General features: G+C 42.0%; 2 protein-coding genes across 5 annotated transcripts in view; one reads left to right on the top strand and one right to left on the bottom strand.

Annotated features, from left to right (window-relative positions):
- The first annotated feature begins 3,595 nt into the window (after positions 1-3,595).
- Positions 3,596-11,913, top strand: LOC141764691 (twist-related protein 2-like). The gene is made up of 2 exons (XM_074630111.1): positions 3,596-4,751; positions 10,097-11,913. Exon 1 carries the CDS (start codon positions 3,873-3,875, stop codon positions 4,443-4,445), a length of 573 nt encoding a protein of 190 aa, XP_074486212.1. The 5' UTR covers positions 3,596-3,872; the 3' UTR covers positions 4,446-4,751; positions 10,097-11,913.
- Positions 11,263-20,528, bottom strand: part of LOC141764573 (histone deacetylase 7-like) — a 71,616-nt gene continuing 62,350 nt past the window's right edge. For all 4 annotated transcript variants that reach the window (XM_074629892.1, XM_074629899.1, XM_074629885.1 and 1 more), the window contains exons 21-25: positions 18,766-18,884; positions 17,505-17,638; positions 17,339-17,423; positions 14,151-14,298; positions 11,263-13,573 (exon numbers count right to left, since the gene is read on the bottom strand). In XM_074629892.1, the coding sequence (XP_074485993.1) occupies positions 13,531-13,573; positions 14,151-14,298; positions 17,339-17,423; positions 17,505-17,638; positions 18,766-18,884 (529 nt within the window). In that variant the 3' untranslated portion in view covers positions 11,263-13,530. The remainder of the gene's footprint in view (positions 13,574-14,150; positions 14,299-17,338; positions 17,424-17,504; positions 17,639-18,765; positions 18,885-20,528) is intronic.

Raw genomic sequence — 20,528 nt, 5'->3', positions numbered from 1 at the left:
AACGTGCACACTTTGCTAATAGTATGTTATTCTATGTTTATATTTTAGATTTGTTATGCTAGTTGTAGTAGTCTGGTATATTTATAGTGTACTCTAATGTGTGTACTCTAATATTTTCTTTATATTGTGTATTCTATTTCTCTAGTGTTGATATGTACATTTTATTTACTGTTCCTGTGGATTACCCAATTTGGGATCTATCTATCTATCTTGACTTTCTTGCCAGGAGTTAGATGAGAAGATTGATGCCTACACACCTACCTACACAATTTGTCTTTTCTACAGGATTAAACAAACGAGTTAACATGTGTTAATGAGCTTTAGAGGTCCTGGTAGGCTGATTCTGTACATTAGGACAGAGCCAGGCTAGCAGTTTCCCCCTATTTACAGTCTTTATGCTAAGCTAAGCTAACCAGCTGCTGACTCCAGCTTCATATTTAACACACAGACATGCGAGTGATATCAATCTTCTCATCTAACTCTTGTCAAAAAAAAAAAAAAGTGCCCAGTCCCATCACCACCACCACCACCATCCCCCACATACCATGCACCTTCACCCCTTCATCCCCCCACCCCACTCCGCTCCTCCCGAACCCCTCTAAGTGGATACCCCACAGGAAGGGCTTCTCCAGGGGGGAAATGGGTCCCAGATGTCTGCCTTTGTGCCACTATAGGCTCCTCGGGAGGGATGGAGCCGTGGACGGGTGGGTTATGGGGTGGAGGAGGGTGTAGAGTGTGCGCTGTGTGCAAACATCAATAACGGCAGCCAGGAGGGTGAAGAAACTCCCGGGGTGAAGGTGAGGAGGAATTTAATGATTAGTTCCTTTTGTCGAGCCAGCGTGGATTTCCAAACACATCATTTAAGATTGGTCACACTGCCGCGCTCCTACCAGCTGAGCACGTCACCGCCGCGCTTCGACCTTTTTTTTTTACTGTATGACGGTAATTGAATTGACTGCATTATAAAGAATCTGTTTTCCTTTTTTTTTTTCATTTTGTCCTGGAGAACTTCAAAACAGTTTCAACATGGCCGCTCCTCAGTGCAGTATTTCAGTCAGGACTGAACCATATGTTGTAGAGGCAGAAACAGACAATACATCGGCATACTTCTTTGATATCCAAGCCTCTCCCTGTGCGTGTAAGCCAATATATACTGATATATATTGATATGCGTATGATCTATTTTCAGCTCCAGAAAGGGTTAATCACGCCCCCCGTGGAAATAAAACAAAGACAAGAGCGGGGCCTGAGTGTTTAGTGAAACATTATGTCAAGACTCTGACAAGGAAATGAAATGTGCAACATCAATCAGCCTACGAGGACAGAGATCAAACGAGCCTCCACACTCCTGCATCTGGTTCTGTTTGGACAGCCTCACTTTTTTTCCCCTTCTCCCTCTCCTTTCTTCTCCTTTTCTTTTTCCCCTTTTCTTATTCTTCTCCCATTCTCTCTCCCTCTCTTTTTCTTCTGTTCTTCTATGTGCCACGACATTCCTGTAGGCCTACTCGCTTCGTTAGCTCATTTTTTCCATCATGGTGGCACGGAGCCACGCTTTCGCTAAAAGGTAAGCGGCAGCTCCCGAGATTAGCCTCGGCAACAATGACTTTCCTGTCCCTCCACTGTCTCCACCAGAGCTCCCAATAAGCCCCAATTCTAATACCAGTTAATCCTGGAGTTGACTTGGCCTGTTATGTAAATACAACCTCATATAATTCACTGTCTCTGTCCATGGCCTCGCTTTGATGGCCAGATGAGCTTTTTTTTTTTTTTTTCTTCCGAGTTGATTGAACCCAACTGGGATCGAGCTACTTTCCGTTCGACGTCTCTCTCTCTGAATGAAATGTAAACCAGCGCAATCACGAGGCTCATCAAAAATCTTCTGAACTGCTCTCTGCACACACGGCCCTTCAAACGCCGCGGCAATCACACCCAAATTGTCGGGTAGGAGCCGTCAAGCGGCGTGTCAAGAATGAAATGAGGTTTAGACGCAACCCGGGAAACTTCTGTTAGTAAATAACACAAGTTTCTGAATGTCTTGTCCCGTGCATCTTCATGTAACATCTCAGGACAGTGACTAAATCAGTTTTGGAAACTCTTGTAAAAAGAGAACCTTTGGAGGTGTTGAAATGTTAAGGCTGCCATTAAGTATGCTGTCATCAAAAAGTACCAAATTTCTGCAGCTTAGAGCAGCGGAAAACTCCCCACAAGATTTCTCTGCAGTGATCCACTCATGAGTCACTCAAGTCGTGACGCATGAAAAGGTATAAACGGACACGATGTTGGGAAACCGAATTCAGAGGTAGGTTTGCGCAAGATAAGTAATTTGTCCAAATTACGGGTTGTACTACAACAAACATGAGCCGTCATTTTCTCAAGAAGACCTGTCTGCTGTGTCACGACTGCCAACGTGTAGAGAACGTCTCTAAGTGGCTGCAGACCCAGATGGGTTGGCGGTGAGGAGGTGGAACATGTGTCGGCTCGGCCTCGAGGCCATGGATGGCACAATTAGGTGCTCTCTCACCTCTGCAGACTGAGGTCACTGGGCCACTGAGGTCAGGGTTTATTCAGGGTCCTTCGAAACCGAACATAGATGACTGGGAGCAGCTGACGTCACTGCTCTAAACCAAGCACTGGTTATGTGTTAGATAACGGACGTCTTGAGAGTTTTTTTAGCAGTTCAGTGTTCATCAGTGTCTACTTAACTTTTAATATTTCTTTTTTACCCCCTAACCCCTTCCCTCAAGATGCTTTGCCTTTTGCAAGGCCGCCTTTGTAAATAAGAATTCTTAATTAATTTGCCTGGTTAAATAAAGGTAAAAATAAATATAAAATAAATCTACAGAGACAATTATAAGCTCTTCTCATGAAATTTTTTCCAGGATGCATTGCGTGCTTGCACAACCTCACATTTTCTCCCACAAACAGATTTCTGTAAAATCCTTTTTGTTGGGGGTTTGCATGACTTTACGGTCTGTCATGGTAAAATTTATAATGTGTACCATTTTATAAACATAAAGTCCACATCATAAAGTGCATTGTTTAACCTATAAATCCAACCTTCAGTCTTTTCATCTGCAGTATTTTCTTTGATTCGGCCCACGTTGTGACCCGTGGATTTAACGGATTTGTTTTTATAGCGCCTGGTTATCAGAGTGATAAAAACCATGTTAGTGTGAACTCTCACTCATTTTAAAGAAAAAAATGAAGTTTTACATCAGTGCACATGATTTATGTCTTTTATGTTGTAGAAAAAAAAGCTTTTGAGAATGTGTGTCCATAATATAATAATATTACACTGATGACTGTAAGAAATAAAACATTTATTTCTGTCCTAATAATGAGTTGACGAACGAGAATGCAGACACGAGGGTGCATGCGGACTGATGCTCCAGCCCAAAATCTGGAACCCATAAAGCTTCAGACATCCCTGCAACATTAGACACAGCGCTTCTTATTGGCTGAGAGCTCCACTTACCCCCTTCCTCCACCGCCCGCCCCGCTAACGCACAACTTCCTGCTTCTCTGCCTGGATCTTGCCGGACCACGCCCTCTGGAAGTCCGCTCAGCCAAAGAGAACTGCCCGCAGGCCCCGAGTTAGTGTTTGGGTATAAAAGAGGCGGAGGTGGACCTGCCTGTCAGATGGTTTGTTGTTGTTCTGTCTGCCAGGTTGAGAGGGGGAATGTGAAAGTGAGAAATTTAACAAGGTGACCAGGAAACAGGAGAGCCAGAGCGACGTGCAACCCGATGGAGCTTCAGAAGCCGTGACTTTCTTTTAACGAGAGAGAAGACTTTTGTTGCACGAGCTTGTCAGAAAAGGAGCATCGCAGCACGTCTTTGCAGTGGAGGCTGAAAGGTTGTTTGTGGACAGTACAATGAGAGAAGAGGTGTCCTGCACCAACTCCCCCGAAGGAGGTCTGGGGGCCAGCGAAGAGGAACTGGAGAGAGGATCGAAGAAGAACCTCCAAGGAGGAAACCGAAAGCGTTCCCCTTTCCCTAAGAAGGATAGCCTCGGCCAGGCGGAGGAGAGCAGCACGGGCAGCCCCAACAGCCTGCTGCCGACCGGGCCAAAGAAGGTGAAGAAGAGCCCCACGACGGTGGTGTCGTTGGCCCCGACGTCGCTGGGACCCCGGCTGGACCAGCCCTTCGAGGACCTCCACTCTCAGCGGGTCATCGCCAACGTGCGGGAGCGTCAACGCACTCAGTCCCTGAACGACGCCTTCTCCTCTCTACGCAAAATCATCCCCACGCTACCTTCAGACAAGCTGAGCAAGATCCAGATCCTGAAGCTGGCCTCGCGTTACATCGACTTCCTCTACCAGGTGCTGCAGAGCGACGAGATGGACGCCAAGCTGGCCAGCTGCAACTACCTGGCCCACGAAAGACTGAGCTACGCCTTCTCCGTGTGGAGGATGGAGGGGGCCTGGGCCATGTCCGCCAGCCACTAGGACCCCATTCTCTCCTAAAACCCTCTCGTGTCCACATCTCCACCCCACCGCCTGTGTCTGTGTTTGCACCCGTTTCCTGACCTCTGACCCTCTGAATTCTTCCCCCCTCTGGTCTGATCTTAACCTCTTCATCTCAAACCTTTGCATACATTCCTGCTCCATACTGGTTTCCCTCCATCTCTACACCAGTATTAACATCCAGAGTTGGATCTTTGCATGTCCCCCTTCCAATGTCTCCACTGCTCTCCCTTGTCTGTCCCTCAGTTTAGTCCAGTGCAACAAGACGCTCCACTGCAGCCCCTTCAGGTATGGACAAAATATACAAACACACACTTACACAGTTAGCATGCAGAAAACATACAACATGCACATGTGTACACTCCTCTCCACACTTCAGTATTCACCATGTCATCAGCACACATGTCCTGGTGATTCTGTCCATGTTCAAAATGAGTGTTTTAGGACATTATTTGCAGCTCAACAAATAAATACCGCGAATGCATGTCACAAACAAAATACACATCCAGGAATAAAAAATCTGTGCTTAAAATATCCTGTTCAAATAAATGCAAAGATAAAACTTTGAATTTTATAAATAATTGTGAGACATGCAGCATATTGTGAAAAGGCTCGATCACAAATATATTCAGACTAAACAACTTAAAGCAAAGTTGTTCTTTAAAGCACATTTATAACTGTGCATAAACTGACGTATTTATAAATTAATATAAATTCTAAATAGAATCATAAACTGTGTAAATGACTAAATTACAACACATCAACACAAGCTGAGTGGGCCTCTGTTTAGGCCTATACTTATTAGATTATTAGTTTGTTTAACTTTGCATTCAGGTTTATAAATAGGAAATAAACTTTGTTTATTTTTTAATTCTTTTAATGCAAATATACAAAAATTGTTCCCCAAGGTTTAACAATAACATTTTAGAAAAACATGTCAGTTATATTATGATACAAATTATGGTATTTAATTCTGATGTTTTAATGCGAATATGTTTAGTTCAAACTTTTACTGCATCTAAAAAAAGATCACTGATCACTAAAACTGCTAAACTTATTTTATTCTTGTTGTTTTTTGGGGGTTTTTTTTAACTGTTTTTGTAAAGGGTAATAGGCTGTTAATTATTGGCTGACATTTAGATGTTTGTCGTTACATAAAACTGATTTCGTTAATAAATGTTACGTAGCTCAGATAACATAAAGTAAGTCATCAAAGTGTTTGTTCTGTGCAAATTGTTCTGCCATTTTGGGTGCAACTCTTGCAAAAAAGATGTCAATGTCAAGAGATATTTCATGTTATAAAAGTAATTTAAAAAAAATATAGCAAAAGTTTAAAAAAAACACAGATCTAATTTACATGTAATAAATTGCTTGTACTGAATCTTTGACGTAAGACTGCAATACAATATGCTTCACGTGAAATTATAAAAAATAAACAAATTATAAACAAATGCATATAATCATTTTAAAATCAGATAAAGTATCAAAATGCTCAGGAAAAGAATTTAAATAAATGTCTATAAATGCTGTCCAAACACATCCAGTGTATGAACAAACCTCTCTTGAAGTCCACAACAGATAACATTAAAAATAACACAATAATTTAGGTAAAACATAACCAAGATTTTGAAGCACTTTGGTTGTTTTTACTTTATTGACTAGAGTGAACGAACAGCACGTTATCATCACCGTAATCTAAACTCTCCTGTGTTTGACAGACCTCTGATGTATTTAAGACAAATGTTTTCCTCCAGAATCTGTCGGATCGACTTCACACAGGGTCTGCTTTTTTTCAACCGGTTTAACAGACACCAGATTCCTGCACAGGTACAGCATGAAAGGAGGGAAAGAAAGAAAGAAAGAGAGCAAGAAAGAAAGAAAGGGAGAGTGGGGAGAAATAAGTGGAGGCACATCTCTCTCTCTCTCTCTCTCTCTCTCTCTCTCTCTCTCTCTCTCTCTCTCTCTCTCTCTCTCTCTCTCTCTCTCTCTCTCTCTCTCTCTCTCTCTCTCTCTCTCTCTCTCTCTCTCTCTCTCTCTCTACCCTGCAGCCTTGCCCTCTCTCCTCAGGATCTTGTATCGTGCAATCAGGCCCCGCCGGGGCCCAGACAAGCAGGAACCTTTAGATTGGAAACAGTTGTGAGGTATTAGGAAGGTGTGTGTAGCAGGGTTAGGGTCAGGCACACGGGCCTGTGTGTGTGTGTGTGTGTGTGTGTGTGTGTGTGTGTGTGTGTGTGTGTCAGCGCATGTACATGTGTGTGTGTTTGTAGTGAGCTTTAATTACCTGTGCAGTGTGTGTGTGTGTGTGTGTGTGTGTGTGTGTGTGTGTGTGTGTGTGTGTGTGTGTGTGTTTATGTGAACACATCTGCAGATTAGTAAACAGGAATACACTTGCAGATGTTGTTTCGGTGATTTTATCTCACAACCTTTTAGTTTTATGAGACTTACAGTTTCATTTCTGGGGAAAAAAAAGGCAGCCAGGAAGTCCTTCAAAATAAAATGACAACATAGAAGATAAGCACTAAATGGGGGCAGAAATGTGACGAGATGCAGATGACATCAGCTAGATGACAGTTTTTCAAACACACTCACACAGTTACACACTGTGCAGGAATCAGTCCTGCAGGTACCACTACACAGGCTACATACAACACATTACACTGTCCAGACACACACACACATGCAGCCGCCGGCCATGTGCACACTGCAGGTGTTCCACTCAGCGTTATTATTAAACCTCCAGTGGCCTCAGCAGCAGCAGACGTCGAGGGCTGCACTCAGTGGAATGCCAAGGCCCCTTTCACGTGGTAGCGGAACGTCCTTGAACGCAGCGCGGTAGTTATGATGACCCACCACTTTGCCTGCTCTGCCTGTTATCATCAGCTCTGCAGGGGCCGCCGCAAAAAGTGCTGGAGATTCAAGGCCTGAATGTCTAAGTTTAGGAAAGATGATGAGGTTTAGGAAGAGAAACAACAGAGACAGAGTGTGCATGCATGCATCTCTGTGTGTGTGTGTGTGTGTGTGTGTGTCATTTAAAACAGTGTGTATACATGCGTTAAATGACGTTTGTTTCACTTTTATATGTGAATATCCACAGAACATCATAAATATCAAGGATGTCATCAAAATATTAAAGTTTCAGTCTCTTTTTTAAGTTTTTCTGAAAGTTTAAAAAGTCATCTCCTCTATGGTAGATGATATGTAAGGGGTGGACAAAATAATTGGGACACATAATGTTGCATATGAAGTGATTTGAGGCTGTGATTCATGTCGATGCATTGGATTGCAGATAATTATAAAAGTTGTTTCCTGTATATTTTGTCCACTCAACATAGTTTTTTTTACTAAGAAAATAACTAGATCATTGGTTTAAACAGGGTTTACACCATCTGTATACTTCACGAAAAAGTATTAGGGCTGTCAAAGTTAAAGTAATAATAACTTGTTAACGCAAATTTGTTTAAATGCAACTAATTTCTTTAACGCATTAATGCATGTTTTAGGTTGTAAAGGGCTCAGTTTTGAAGCTAGAGTGAAGATACTGGCATCATATGAAACTAGAAAAACCTAAGAAATCTATTGGTACAAACCATGTTATACTATCTTGTGGAACGAGGTTAAATAACTTACGCAAAATTTAGGCAAGGAACAACTAGCATGGGCATTTTCAAAGGGGTCCCTTGACCTTTGACCTCAAGATATGTGAATGAAAATGGGTTCTATGGGTACCCACGAGTCTCCCCTTTACAGACATGCCCACTTTATGATAATCACATGCAGTTTTGCGGCAAGTCACAGTCAAGTCAGCACACTGACAGCTGTTGTTGCCTGTTGGGCTTGAGGTTGCCATGTTATGATTTGAGCATATTGTTTTATGCTAAATGCAGTACCTGTGAGGGTTTCTGGACAATATTTGTCATTGTTTTGTGTTGTTAATTAATTTTCAATAATAAGTATATACATACATTTGCATAAAGCAAGCATATCTGCCCACTCCCATGTTGCTAAGAGTATTAAATACTTGACGAATCACCCTTTAAGGTACATTTTGAACAGATAAAACAAATGTGCGGTTCATTTGCTACATACAGCACACACATACACGAACACGGACATGAACGCACAGCATTTTGTACAGTTTTGTACATTTTTGTACATTTTGATGAGCATGATTTTAGGACGTGTGGGTGTCTGGCTCACGATGAGACTCTCAGAATGAGAGGATTGTTCTGTTTGAGTTGGAAAAAAAAACAATACTTCTGTTTATACTATAATCAAAACGCCTGTCACTGCTCTTTCCTCTACCGGAACCCCTGGCTCTGCTGCGTCCATGTGTGTGTGTGTGTGTGTGTGTGTGTGTGTTTTAGAGTTTGGACTGACCAGCTGTTGGATGCTCTGCTGTGCATATTAAATCTCTGGCTTTCACTCCGGACTGATCTGAGACCAGATGTAAAGTCCTCTGCGGCTCATCTGCGTTTTAAAAGTCTCATCCAGAAGTTGCGGCTTCTGATAGTCATTTTTATTTTTAGAGACCCAAACTGTGAGCCGAGCGCAGGTGGGAGGGTTGTGTGTGTGTTTTAGTGTGTGTGCATTTGACTGCTGCATGCATATGTGCTTGTGCATTTGTATGCGCCTTGCTCAGACAGCTGCAGGGGTAGATGGAGGAATGACTTCTGGTTTGACACGTAGGCAACATTACGCCACATAACTGGGGTCCAAAATGCATCAGGATCTGTCAAACAATTACACGCATAATTCACAGAAACAGAATGCGTTAAGAGCGATTTAAAATAAAAGTGTCAATAAATACATAAATAAATGAAAATGCTCCCCAAAACCAGCTTTAAATGTGTTTTCTTTAACAAGTGTTTCCTGTGAATCTCTCGTGTTTCAGTATAGGCAATCTAAATCCAGTGCAAAGGTGGCGGACTCCGCCACTACCACTAAAAACTACAATATAGAGAGGTGATAAATAAATGCACATTAATTGAATGGCAACTGCAGAAAAAAATTACGACCACGAGTAGCATCAAACGTGGAATCTGATTTCATGAAAATCTTAAGGATTGCAACTTTAAATATTGTCAATTCAATTAAATTTATTTTTTAATATAGCATCAAATCATAACCGAAGTATCTCCTTGTTAAACCAGACGGATAAATGTGAGCTTCAAAAGCAAACAGCAGATTAGAGGTCGCCCTGCACTTTGTCACATTACATGACAAAGAAAAGCTTTCGATTTACACATTCACGCTTTTATGGCGTAATGAGAGTCATGTGACACCCACAAAAATACATCTAACTCTTACTGACTTCTTCTTCTTCTTCTTCTCTCTGTGTGTGTCTTTCTTGAAGCATGGAAAGCAACACTGTAATTAGGGTGAGCTGAGAGCGCTCCAGATGAAATGTTTGCTTGTTAAAACAAGAGAGGAGAAGTTAAAGGAGCTGTAGGGATTTTTCCACTTTCCACTAAACAGAAGTGTTTGTTTGTTTGTACACACGATTTATAACCTCAACGCAAAAGACTTTCAGAGCTCCTTTTTTTGTTTTTGCACAAATATGTCACACGAGTAATGAAATGTCTTCTTATCTTTAAAAGTGTTTTAACGTTGACTCGTCTGTTTTTTCTCTGCAGAAAACCGACAAATGGAAAATTCACTCAAAGAAGAAAATGTGTTCCTGCCTCACCAGAAAATCCCCCATTTTTTTTAATCTTTCTTTTTCTCTTTTTCTGGACTCGACTCATGACACTGAGATGTATTCCTGCAGCTCGACTCTGACTGCGTTTCTGAAACGCTGCTTGAGAGTCGAGCGCTGAACATTTTGAATGAAGAAAACAAGGAAAAAAACAAACAAACAGCTGGCCTGCGTTGACAATGAAACAAAATGGCTGCTGGTTCGAGTGCCTTTGGGTAACACCGTGATAACCATCATCCAGCCGACTCTTCGCATCGGATGACTCACTGCCAGACAGACATTAAGATGACTAATGATAATGGCACAGTGATGGTTAGAGGGCGGTCACAGCCAATGAATGTTTACAGCTAAAATGCTAATAAGCTAATCGCTCTGGCTCTCGAAGCCCCGTCTTGTGGGAAAAAGAGGAGCACGAGGAATCTGATGCAGATCTTCTACTCTTGTGTTGTGCTGTAGGAACTGGATAGCTTTCTGTGTATTTTATATCTGTTTGTGAATTTGGTGTGTGCACACTGTATGACTTTAACTCTGCTCATGCATTATTACACTTAATGAAAAATGCCCATGGGAAAAATGTCTTAAACCACTGATCAGAGTTCAGCCACTTCTGTTGATTTCCACTTCAGCTTTTCTGTTATTAGTGAGCGTCGCAGAAAGTTGTATTTTTTTAAAAATGCAAGACAATCTGCGTGTCTTTTTTCCTGCCGCTTTACTGTAAGAAATATCTTTGCAAACCTGCTGCGAGCGTTTTCACTGAATAATAAAGTCAAAGCAGAAGGTTTCTTGTAAAAAAAAAAAAAAAGCGCCCAAAGTGATGAAGAAGTGATTCCAGCCATAAAGTAGAGGATTCATTTGATAGTCTAATTACTGTTTGTTTCTTTTGTATTGTTTTGCATTTTGCTTTTGATATCTTTATTGTGTCAGCTCCTGTGGACAATAAAAGTTTTCTTGATGCTGTATACAAGTGTAATAATTTGATAATCAAAAGGAATAACGTGTCGGCATTAATTCAGATATGAGAGGAAGCCGTTGGTGAATTTGCTAAAATAAAATGAAGCAATATTAAAGTTAAAATGAGCATGCCATTAGAAATAAACAATCTTATTCAAATGTATATAATTTACCTTTATTAAGGATTTTTTTTTCTGGAAACAAAAATAGTAGAAAAGACAAAGTCAGACAAAAAAACAACACAAAGTCAATATGTACACTGTACAGAAACTAGTCAGAGAGTCAGTTAAGAGAAAACTGGACTTTGCCTGCAGTTTTCATTAAGATCCAGTTAGTTAAGGCTACCTTCACACAGGTCGGTCAGCATTCAAGGCACACAGGCTGACAATTTGGTCTCTAAGTACACACAGGGTTCATTTTTGAGATCAAATACAAAAATAAGTCATTTGCATAAGACAAAAGATAAGACATTAGATATGTCAGGTCACTGTCGTGAATGTTCTCGTAAACACTCGGACTGTCCTACATGATAAGGAGCTTGTTTTCACATTTTCATTACATTAAAGATTCGATTTCATTTTGAGTTGCGTACACAACGTAAAGAAAGAAAGAAAGAAAAAGGCAAACTTAAAAAAGAATAATCCATAGCACCGTCATAATTGTGTTAGACATGCAAAGAGCACTTCAAAGACACGGAATCTGAATGTATAAATAGTTTTTTTTCTTTGGAGAAATTTGTTTATATATCCGTCCTGTGCTTTCGGTGCTGTTCGACTGTTTGGATAAAAAAAAAAAAAAAAGAAACATTCACAAACTCTTCAAAGTCTTTGAAGTTCTTTAAGCCATGCCAGTCCAGCGACGGCACATTGTTCTCATAAACTTTGGTTTCGCTTAACCTGTGTCCAATTGCACTGTGTGGATATTCAACTATCTCAGTATTATTGCTGCTAAAACGTCGCTGTTTGGTCCGGGGAGCCAAACGTCCCCGCGGCGGAGAGTAAACAGAACGCTGCTACGTCAATGACGAACGAAGGTCAGTTTGTCCTCATTATGAAAGAGTTTGCAATGAATTACATTAAGTACAGCAGGAATGTACGTCCACAGGTAGAAACACTGGTCCGAGCTCAGATTTTAAGTCGTTCTGATCTTCTCGTCCTGAAGGCAACGTAAGTGCACTTTAATCGTGGGATTGTCATTAAGTCTCACCCAAAATGTGATCTGCATCGTCACATATACAATCATTTCTGAGTGGTCAAGCTGCACTGAGGCATCATGGGCGATTTGTGTCTTTGCTGACGTGTAAAGAATCTCTTCCTCCCCTGATATTGATGCTCCAATGACTGGAGGTATTAGCTCTTCATTGTGACTAATGCCACCGATGCAAACTACAGCATGTCGACACTTTTAAGACGCACTTCATCAAAGGCTGCGGTGTCTTCTTTTATCTGCCGGGGAGCCATAACAATAACTGCAGACTCTCGCCGCATATGCTCGCCCGACAGGCTATGAAAGAAAAAACGATTTAAGAAAATATGTGGACATACAAAACAATATGAAACACATGCATCTGTAGCTTCACTCTTACTGGATTCTTAAAAAAACTCCTGCTCACATTCACAAAAATGTGTGCCAAAGGTCAAATGAATGAATATTCAAATAAACTAAAAAAACATGAACAAACAAGATGTTTGATTGTCAACATGGCCGCGTCTTCCTCCATCTTGTCCAGTTCACATTACGGAGCGGTGCAGTGCAAAACGATCAGAAGCTCCTGATCTTTTTTTCCTTCATTGGATCTTTGTCACCTTCAGACAAATTACATCATCATCGTGGGACGCGGAGGATGTGTCTGCTCTCCTTCACCGGCACGTCCTGCGGGGACGACTCCTTCCCCGCTTGGAGTGATTGGCTTCAATGAGCCCAGGGTGACCTTTGACCCCGCCTTCAAGGTTACAACGGTCTCTCTCGCAGCTCTTGTGGGAGTCGTTTACAAGGTGAATTTAAAGTCGCGGAGAGCTGTGCTTCGTCAAGTGTGTGTTCCTGCTACGCTATGTTGCTACAAGAGAGTGAAGATCCTTCATTAATTCGCCTCTGGTTGTCTTTCTTTTCAACTTTTTCTCCGTTCAGAGGCCGATGTCCCCTTCAGGAGAAGCCTGTAGAGGCGTCATGAGAGCATTGAATGGTGCCCAGGTGAATGTTCAGTGTGTGTTTGAATCATCAGAGTGGTCAGACTGGAGCCAGTAGTTACGCAGGTGGAGGAGTGAATACAGTGGTCGAACTGAGGAGGACATCTGCTTCCAGTGATGGTCCAAATGCATAGCTCTCTGTGTGTGTGTGTGTGTGTGTGTGTGTGTGTGTGTGTGTGTGTGTGTGTGTTTCCATAGAGACTTGGTCAAAGGCAGCTGTCAGGAGACTCTTTCCTCAGAGGGAATCATCTTTCTCTGTCAGTTTTTCTGGCTGTTCACTGAATGAACGAGAGAGAAAGATTTTTATAATACATGAAAGTTCCGTATTGTAATGGTGCTAAAGCAGAAGATGTTAAAGGGAGAGTTCGGGTGTTTTAATGTGCGGTTGTATGAGGTACTTATCCATAGTCAGTGTATTACCTACAGTAGATGATAGTTTGCATGACCCCAGTTTGGAGAAGCAGACAGGAGTTACCACATGGGAGCAAAGTAACGTACTGCTGTGGACGGGGGCGGCAGAAAAACTTATTTTAGCCTCCTAAAATAAAGGCTCACCTGTTTATAGTGTACGCAACATTTAGAATATTTTCACCACTTCATCTATGCTCTAATACTCTAAATGTAGCGTACACTAAACTAATATTGTTTCTTTTGGTGATCCATCCTTTTAGGTGGCGAAAATATATTTTGCCGCTGCCCCCGTCCAGAACAGTACATTGCTTTGCCCCCGTGCCGACCATTACGCTTTGCTCGCCGGCATCTACTGTAGGTAATACACTGACTATGGATAAGTACCTCATGTAACCCCACTTCAAAACATCCAAACTATCCCTTTAAGTATGACGTCGTCCCTACTTGTCAGAAGCGACAGCTCCCATCGACAGCGAGGCGATGGCGATGATGGCCTCGCTGTCCGAGTCTCGTCTCAGCCGCCGTCTCTGCGCCTGCAGGTAGGACAGATCCACGGTGGCGGCCGAGTCCTTTACGCTCTGCCAGTACTCACCTGCAGGATGCAAGAAGATGAAAAAGAGGGAGAGGAGGGGGAAGAGAGGACGATTAATGACCTCAGTATTCCACTGTTGTTTTCATTCATGGTTCCTTGAGGGAAAGTGCCTGCACTGCATTATTAAAAAGCAGTACTTGGTGTTTGATCCACCAGTTGTAGCTGTTTGATCTGAATGTAAGCACTGACTGTCGTATAAACAGCCCCCGGTCTAAATATCCATGTTGATAATTTCACAAATATAAACTCAAACTCAAATCTGTTCTCTCAGGGTCTCCAGGTTTCGAGTCCTGTGACACACAGTGGAAGTAAAATCAATCAGTGTTTGCAAATGTGTTCGTCTATGAGAGCGTGTGTGTGTTCTGGCCGCGCATGCAACTCACATATATTTCACCCCGGGCCTAAATTATGGGCTTAACATTCTTGTGGCTTTGCAAATATTTTTAATTAATCTAATTTGGTTGGGATAACATTTGTGTGCAATCAGGAGGGGATGTTGCGAAGGTCGTGTGCCAGAGAAGTGTTTGAAGATAATTGGAGCCAGGGCGGCCGTGTGTGTGTGTGTGTGTGTCTGTCTGTGTGTGGGACGGCTGGAGGGAGGGATGGGAGACAGGGATGTAAAGGAGGAGAGGTGGTCAGAGAGCAGGAGGGATGAGGAGACGGAGGGAGGAGAGTGCTAAGTGGAGAAATATAGAGACCGAAGTTATAGAGCATGGACATAAAAAAAAAGATGCTTAACAGTGGATTGAGAATTAAAAAATGTTCCTCTAAATTGACAATTAATTTCAGTTTAATTTTTCATCAAACTGAAAATGTTAAAATAAAATGATACAAGCAGTAGCAAAGTTTTTATTTCCAATACAAAATTTAAAAAGTTTCTTTGGACAACCTGAAATGTTGCCTGTAAAATCCTGGTAATTGTAATTGTACCAAGCCTCCTCCGTTGTTTTTGTTGACCTCTGAGTCATTTCGGGATATATTGATAAAAATTGACTCGACTTGAAATCCTCCCATGTACATAAGGCGGTGAACATGGTGGTATGACTATTATCAGGTGCAACAGTAGCAGGTGTATTTCTTTGATCTCATCTTCATCTAAAAGTATGTACTTCAGCCAACACCTAGGAAAATAAAATCAGTTGATAGGAATATATTTACATTTACACCTCACATTTATTGTGACGTTTCAAATGTGTATGTGCCATTAACCGAAGCAGCTTATGACTGATCTTGGTCAGTGAGAAAGTAAAGGTGACTGAGACAGATGATGGAGGTGAGAGTGAAGGAGAAAGGTTAAACAAAGAAAGATGGCAACAACTTTAAAGGGAGAATTGAAACAGCAGATGAAGATTAGACACACTTGTTTTGTAAGTGCTTCCAACACTTGCAAACAACTAGTAGAACTACTAAAAGAATAAAGGATCAGCACCGATGTGCGAAATACTAGAAATCACTGAGCCCCTAATTAACACCACGGACGGCCAAAGACATCAAAATAAAATGCTTCCATTCATCTAGATTGTGAAAATTATTTTCTTATTTAAGAATTGAAAGGTGGGGAGCAACACAGAAAATATGACTGACAGTGAAAACGCAGCTGGTGCTGCTGCAGTAATTCTGCAAACTGTACGGTTCATAATACAAAATAATACATTCTGAACACGGTTCTGCTCCTTCCCTCCATATTATCTAGAAAAACTAATTTATGCCTCTGTGTCCATAAAGGAACAGTTTGTAGCATTTTGGGGGATCTATTAGCGGAAATGGAATATAATATTAATTAGTGTATAATCACCTGAAACTAAGAGTTGTTGTGTTTTCGTTAGCTTATAATGAGTCCTTCATATCTACATAGGGAGCGGGTCCTCTTCACGGAGTCCGCCATGTTGCTCCGCCATGTTTCTACAGTAGCCCAGAATGGACAAACCAAACACTGGCACTAGAGAGAGCCTTTCGTGTTTTCACGTTACCTGAAGGCCAATGTAGTTCTCTGACACGCTTGTGAAACTGCGGAAACGTGACCCGCGGAGTGTAAAACCGTGTTACCGCCAGCCGCCGTCTGACTTCCGTTGCTCGTAAAATAGTGTTATTATGGTAAGGATGGTCTCTGAGAGAGGCGAAAAACTTTACCACGGTTTTGCACTCGGTGGCTCGCGTTACCGAAGTCTTGGAAGGGAGGATTGAGCGGAGGGGTACTCAGTTGGTTGCAATCTAAATCCTACACACTGTACCTTTAAACAGTCCTTAAATTTCGAGACAAAATAATAAAACACTGGGTTTGGAGATTTGATAGTCTGCTGCTATTCTAGAAATAACATCAACATATAAAAACTGTGAATATTTCACAACAGCTCACCACACACAAAGTCCATTAAAAATTAAATCCCAGTGTCCTGCCGGAAGATTAAAATAATTAATGAAGGTGTCCACGCTGTGCCAGCTGTGTCTAACATTACGCCTGGTTTTGGTTTTGGGGCGGTATCAGTGTGTAACTGTGGGCGTTTCTGCCTGCATGCACAATCTGCAGGTGTAAAAACATGTTTTATCATTTATCTCTTTTTTAACATTTATTTAGTTCCTAAAACTCTACAGTTTTATCATATACTGCCCAGCAACCAGCTCAGAGCATATTTAATAAGCCTACTGGTCAGGCTGTGAGTCTTACACAGTATTAACTTGTCAGGCCGGCTCAGGTCTGGAACTGATTTAGTGATAATTTGCGGGTAGCGGGTCGGTAACAATGCCGAGCTTTGCAGGTGAGCGGCAGGTTTTCAAAACTGGAAACATGTAGGACAAATTAGTTCAAATGTTTTAGTACAATTCTTATTTGTTTGCGCCGCTGGCCTATAGGCATATAGGATACAAAAAATTGTGTGTCAACATGTGGCTGATTTCTTTGTTGATGCACCCAAGACTCATCACAACAGAAAACACTCTGAAATGTGTATGTATATATTTTCCACAGTGCTGTAAACCCTCTGAATGACGTGCTGCTGAGGGCTTTGGATGCTAAAGGTTGTGTTGAGGTGTTAGTTCTCACCCTGAACCTGGATGACTCTCTGCAGCGACTTGACAGCATTTTCACAAGGTTTTTGGTCCAACACGGACTGGGAGAGAGGCTCCACCTGGGACACAACAGAGTGAGTGGTTAGAGGATATAACATGCTGTATATCTCTACAGAAACACACACATGTACTGTACTCACCTCCATGCCCAGCAAGGCGCTGACGCAGGCTTCAGAGGCGTCGCAGATGGCCTTGAGGTCATGTCCCCCCTCCAGAGCCAGGACAACCCGACCCCCGGCCAGTGACATCAGCTGACGGGTCAGGAAGCCAAAACCTGGAAGAGAGGTTGAGTTAGATAATGACGGGTCAAGGATTTGTCCCTGTGCTCATCATTTACGGATCTACATTTTATCTAAAAATAAAAAGTAGTTCCTGAAAACAAAGATTTTCTCAAATCAGTGCACAAACAAACTTTCACTTCTCTCCGAAATTGCACTTCCAAAACAGGAAGTTTTGGCTTGTTTTGATCATGTGCAATACACAGTGCTTCTCACCTGATGCTAATGTCTCACATCAACACTTCTAAACCTCTAAAACGGGGCTGCCCAAAGCGGGGCCCGCAGAGATACGAGTGAAGATACTGGTATCATATGAAACTAGAAAACCCTAAGGAATCCATTGGTACCAACTATGTGAGGTCGGGAGGGGGGCTAAATAACGCTCCAAATTTAGGCTAAATTTTGGCGAGGAAAAAGTGGCATGGCCATTTTCAAAAGGGTTCCTTGACCTCTGACCTCAAGATATGTGAATGAAAATGGGTTCTATGGGTACCCACGAGTCTCCCCTTTACAGACATGCCCGCTTTATGATAATCACATGCAGTTTGGGGCAAACACATGCAGTTTTTTTAATGCAGTACAAATGTGTTATTTTCGCTTACTCTAAAAATGTAGTATTTCTGCATACTGAGGTCCCTAAACAGTCTTGGAATTGCATAAATTGGGTATGACTGGAAATGAGCCCACTCGTATTCAGCAGGTGGATTTTAAGGGGTTAACTATGTAAAAGCTAAACGAATATTCAATTAGGGGAACTTGGAATCCGAGTACTATTTTGCATCTTAAAAATACAATACAATACAATAGGTGTTTGCTTTTGGCCCGTTGCCCACCATTAAGTTCCAGTTTTGGCCCTCCAAGGTAAAACGTTTGGGCACCCCTGCTCTAAACAGAGGTACGAATAAAAAGAAAACAAAAGCAGGTTCATATGAGGCAGAGGTCAATGACTCACCTTCACCAACACCAGATAAATCATTATAGAAATACAGTATATAACTAAGTAAGATGGATTTCAGACCGCACTCTGTGTGATGTTAACACTGATCCATATCCATGTCTGTGAGTAAGAGCATGTTAATGTGAATATGTGCTGTATGTGAATGAGGAGCTGATTGAGGCTTACACTTGGCTGTGACCTTGTAGCCTCCCAGCGATGACAAATGTCCTTCGACAGCATCAAAGCCAGCGGACACCAGCACCACATCAGGAGAGAACTCGTGGGCGATGGGCATCACCACGGCTCTGTGGAGGAAGAGAGGAAACAACATGCTGTGAACAAAAATTCTGCATCTTATATTACATTCATTCAAGCCCTGTGGCCTCGCTGAAATTAGATAGCACATTTAAGAAATCATGTTTTCAACAGGTGTTCTTAGTTTGTGAAAAAATGAGAACTTGGAATAGTGTATAAAATATAATAATGTGGGAGAGGAAGTCACTGAGGGATTTAACATCAGAATAGACTGATTCAGATTAGTTATTTTAATAAATTGAATTTTAAGTTGCCTGTAAAGTTTAAAAAAACCCCATCAAAGTCAAATCACTGCATAGTTTCGGTGATTGATTTGCGACTGGAACACTTTTTTCCTGGATTGTTAACTGCAAACATTTACTTCATTGTAAACTCCGTCCATTTGAAAATGGTGAAAGATAAATTATCGGAGGCCATGTTCCAAGCGCTTGATCTCTGTTCTCGATCCGCTCCTGGTAAGTGGCCAACACTAGAAGGTGGGGTAGCTCCCAGCCAGGTGTGAATGTGTGCAACTGTTTAAATGTGAAGCAGAGCACTGCTGGAAAAAAAGAAGAAGCATGAGCGCTCTGCAAACCTTTTCCGGATATAAAGATTTTTTTTTTTAAATGAAAAAAAGCAAATTTGGGCAGGTGGCAAACACTTAAAAGTTTCTGTTTTTGCAAGTGACACAAGTAGATAAAAATGAGACCCTTGACATATCTGGACTGAGACGCCCACATACTGTATGCTTCACTCAGGGGAGACCACTTTCCTCGCCTCTATGCTCTCCTCCTCACTTCCTCTCGTCTCCCGCTGCCAGTTATTTAGCAAGAGCGCACGGCCCATGCCGCGTTTGATTCTCTCTCTCTCATTCTCTCTCTCTCGCTCTCTCTCAGCGGCAGTTCAAAGGCGTTTGTGTGCGTCTGGTTCCTATTAGGAGCTCGTCCCTCTTCTCACGTCACTGACAGCCAGCCATCTGGGATCCATTGGGCCTAATTACGCCGCCTTTGGATTCCCTAACAATGCACCCCCCACTTCTTCTCCTCTCTTCTGCTCTCCTCTCTTTCATAGTTTGTCATTCGTCAGTAGCCACCTAGAAATGCACATGAAAAATATGTGCACGCACACATACATGCAATGCACGGGCCAAAATATATACGCTTTACCTTTGAAACAGGACGTTACGTGTGCGGTGCTACCGGTGATTACGCTGACCTTAAGTTCTGACCACCTTAGTAATCCTCCACACATACACACACACTATGTCATGACACTTAATCTCAACGCAGCTGAGCTTTCTCTTGATTGTACTGGAGTCCCACCGCCACTCTCGACCACAATATTTCCCCTGTCACTAGCACACACGCCCAAAAACAGAAACACACATCATCAACAACCGCTAGTTTTTCTGTTCCATCCCTAAGTGAAACACACAGAGTCTGGAACATCCCGTCGTCTAAATCATGTATTCAAATTGAATTACAGAACTGGCACCGGACTAGATACTTAATTGCATAAACATGAATTCATGATGCGTTAAATTTTGTCTGCATGGCGTGTTATGCATTTATTTGCACCAGTTAATCCACAGAAAGGTGGTGGCAAACAAAATCCAGTTTTTTCTTTTTTACAGAAATCCCTCCTGTGCTGTTTCA

The sequence above is a fragment of the Sebastes fasciatus genome, chromosome 1, assembly GCF_043250625.1.
Source record: "Sebastes fasciatus isolate fSebFas1 chromosome 1, fSebFas1.pri, whole genome shotgun sequence".
NCBI lineage: Eukaryota > Metazoa > Chordata > Actinopteri > Perciformes > Sebastidae > Sebastes > Sebastes fasciatus.
This window is presented reverse-complemented; position numbering and strand designations above follow the sequence as displayed.

Excerpts from the sequence above, each read along its gene's own strand:
- LOC141764691 (XM_074630111.1), top strand. The coding sequence starts at position 3,873 with ATGAGAGAAGAGGTGTCCTGCACCAACTCCCCCGAAGGAGGTCTGGGG.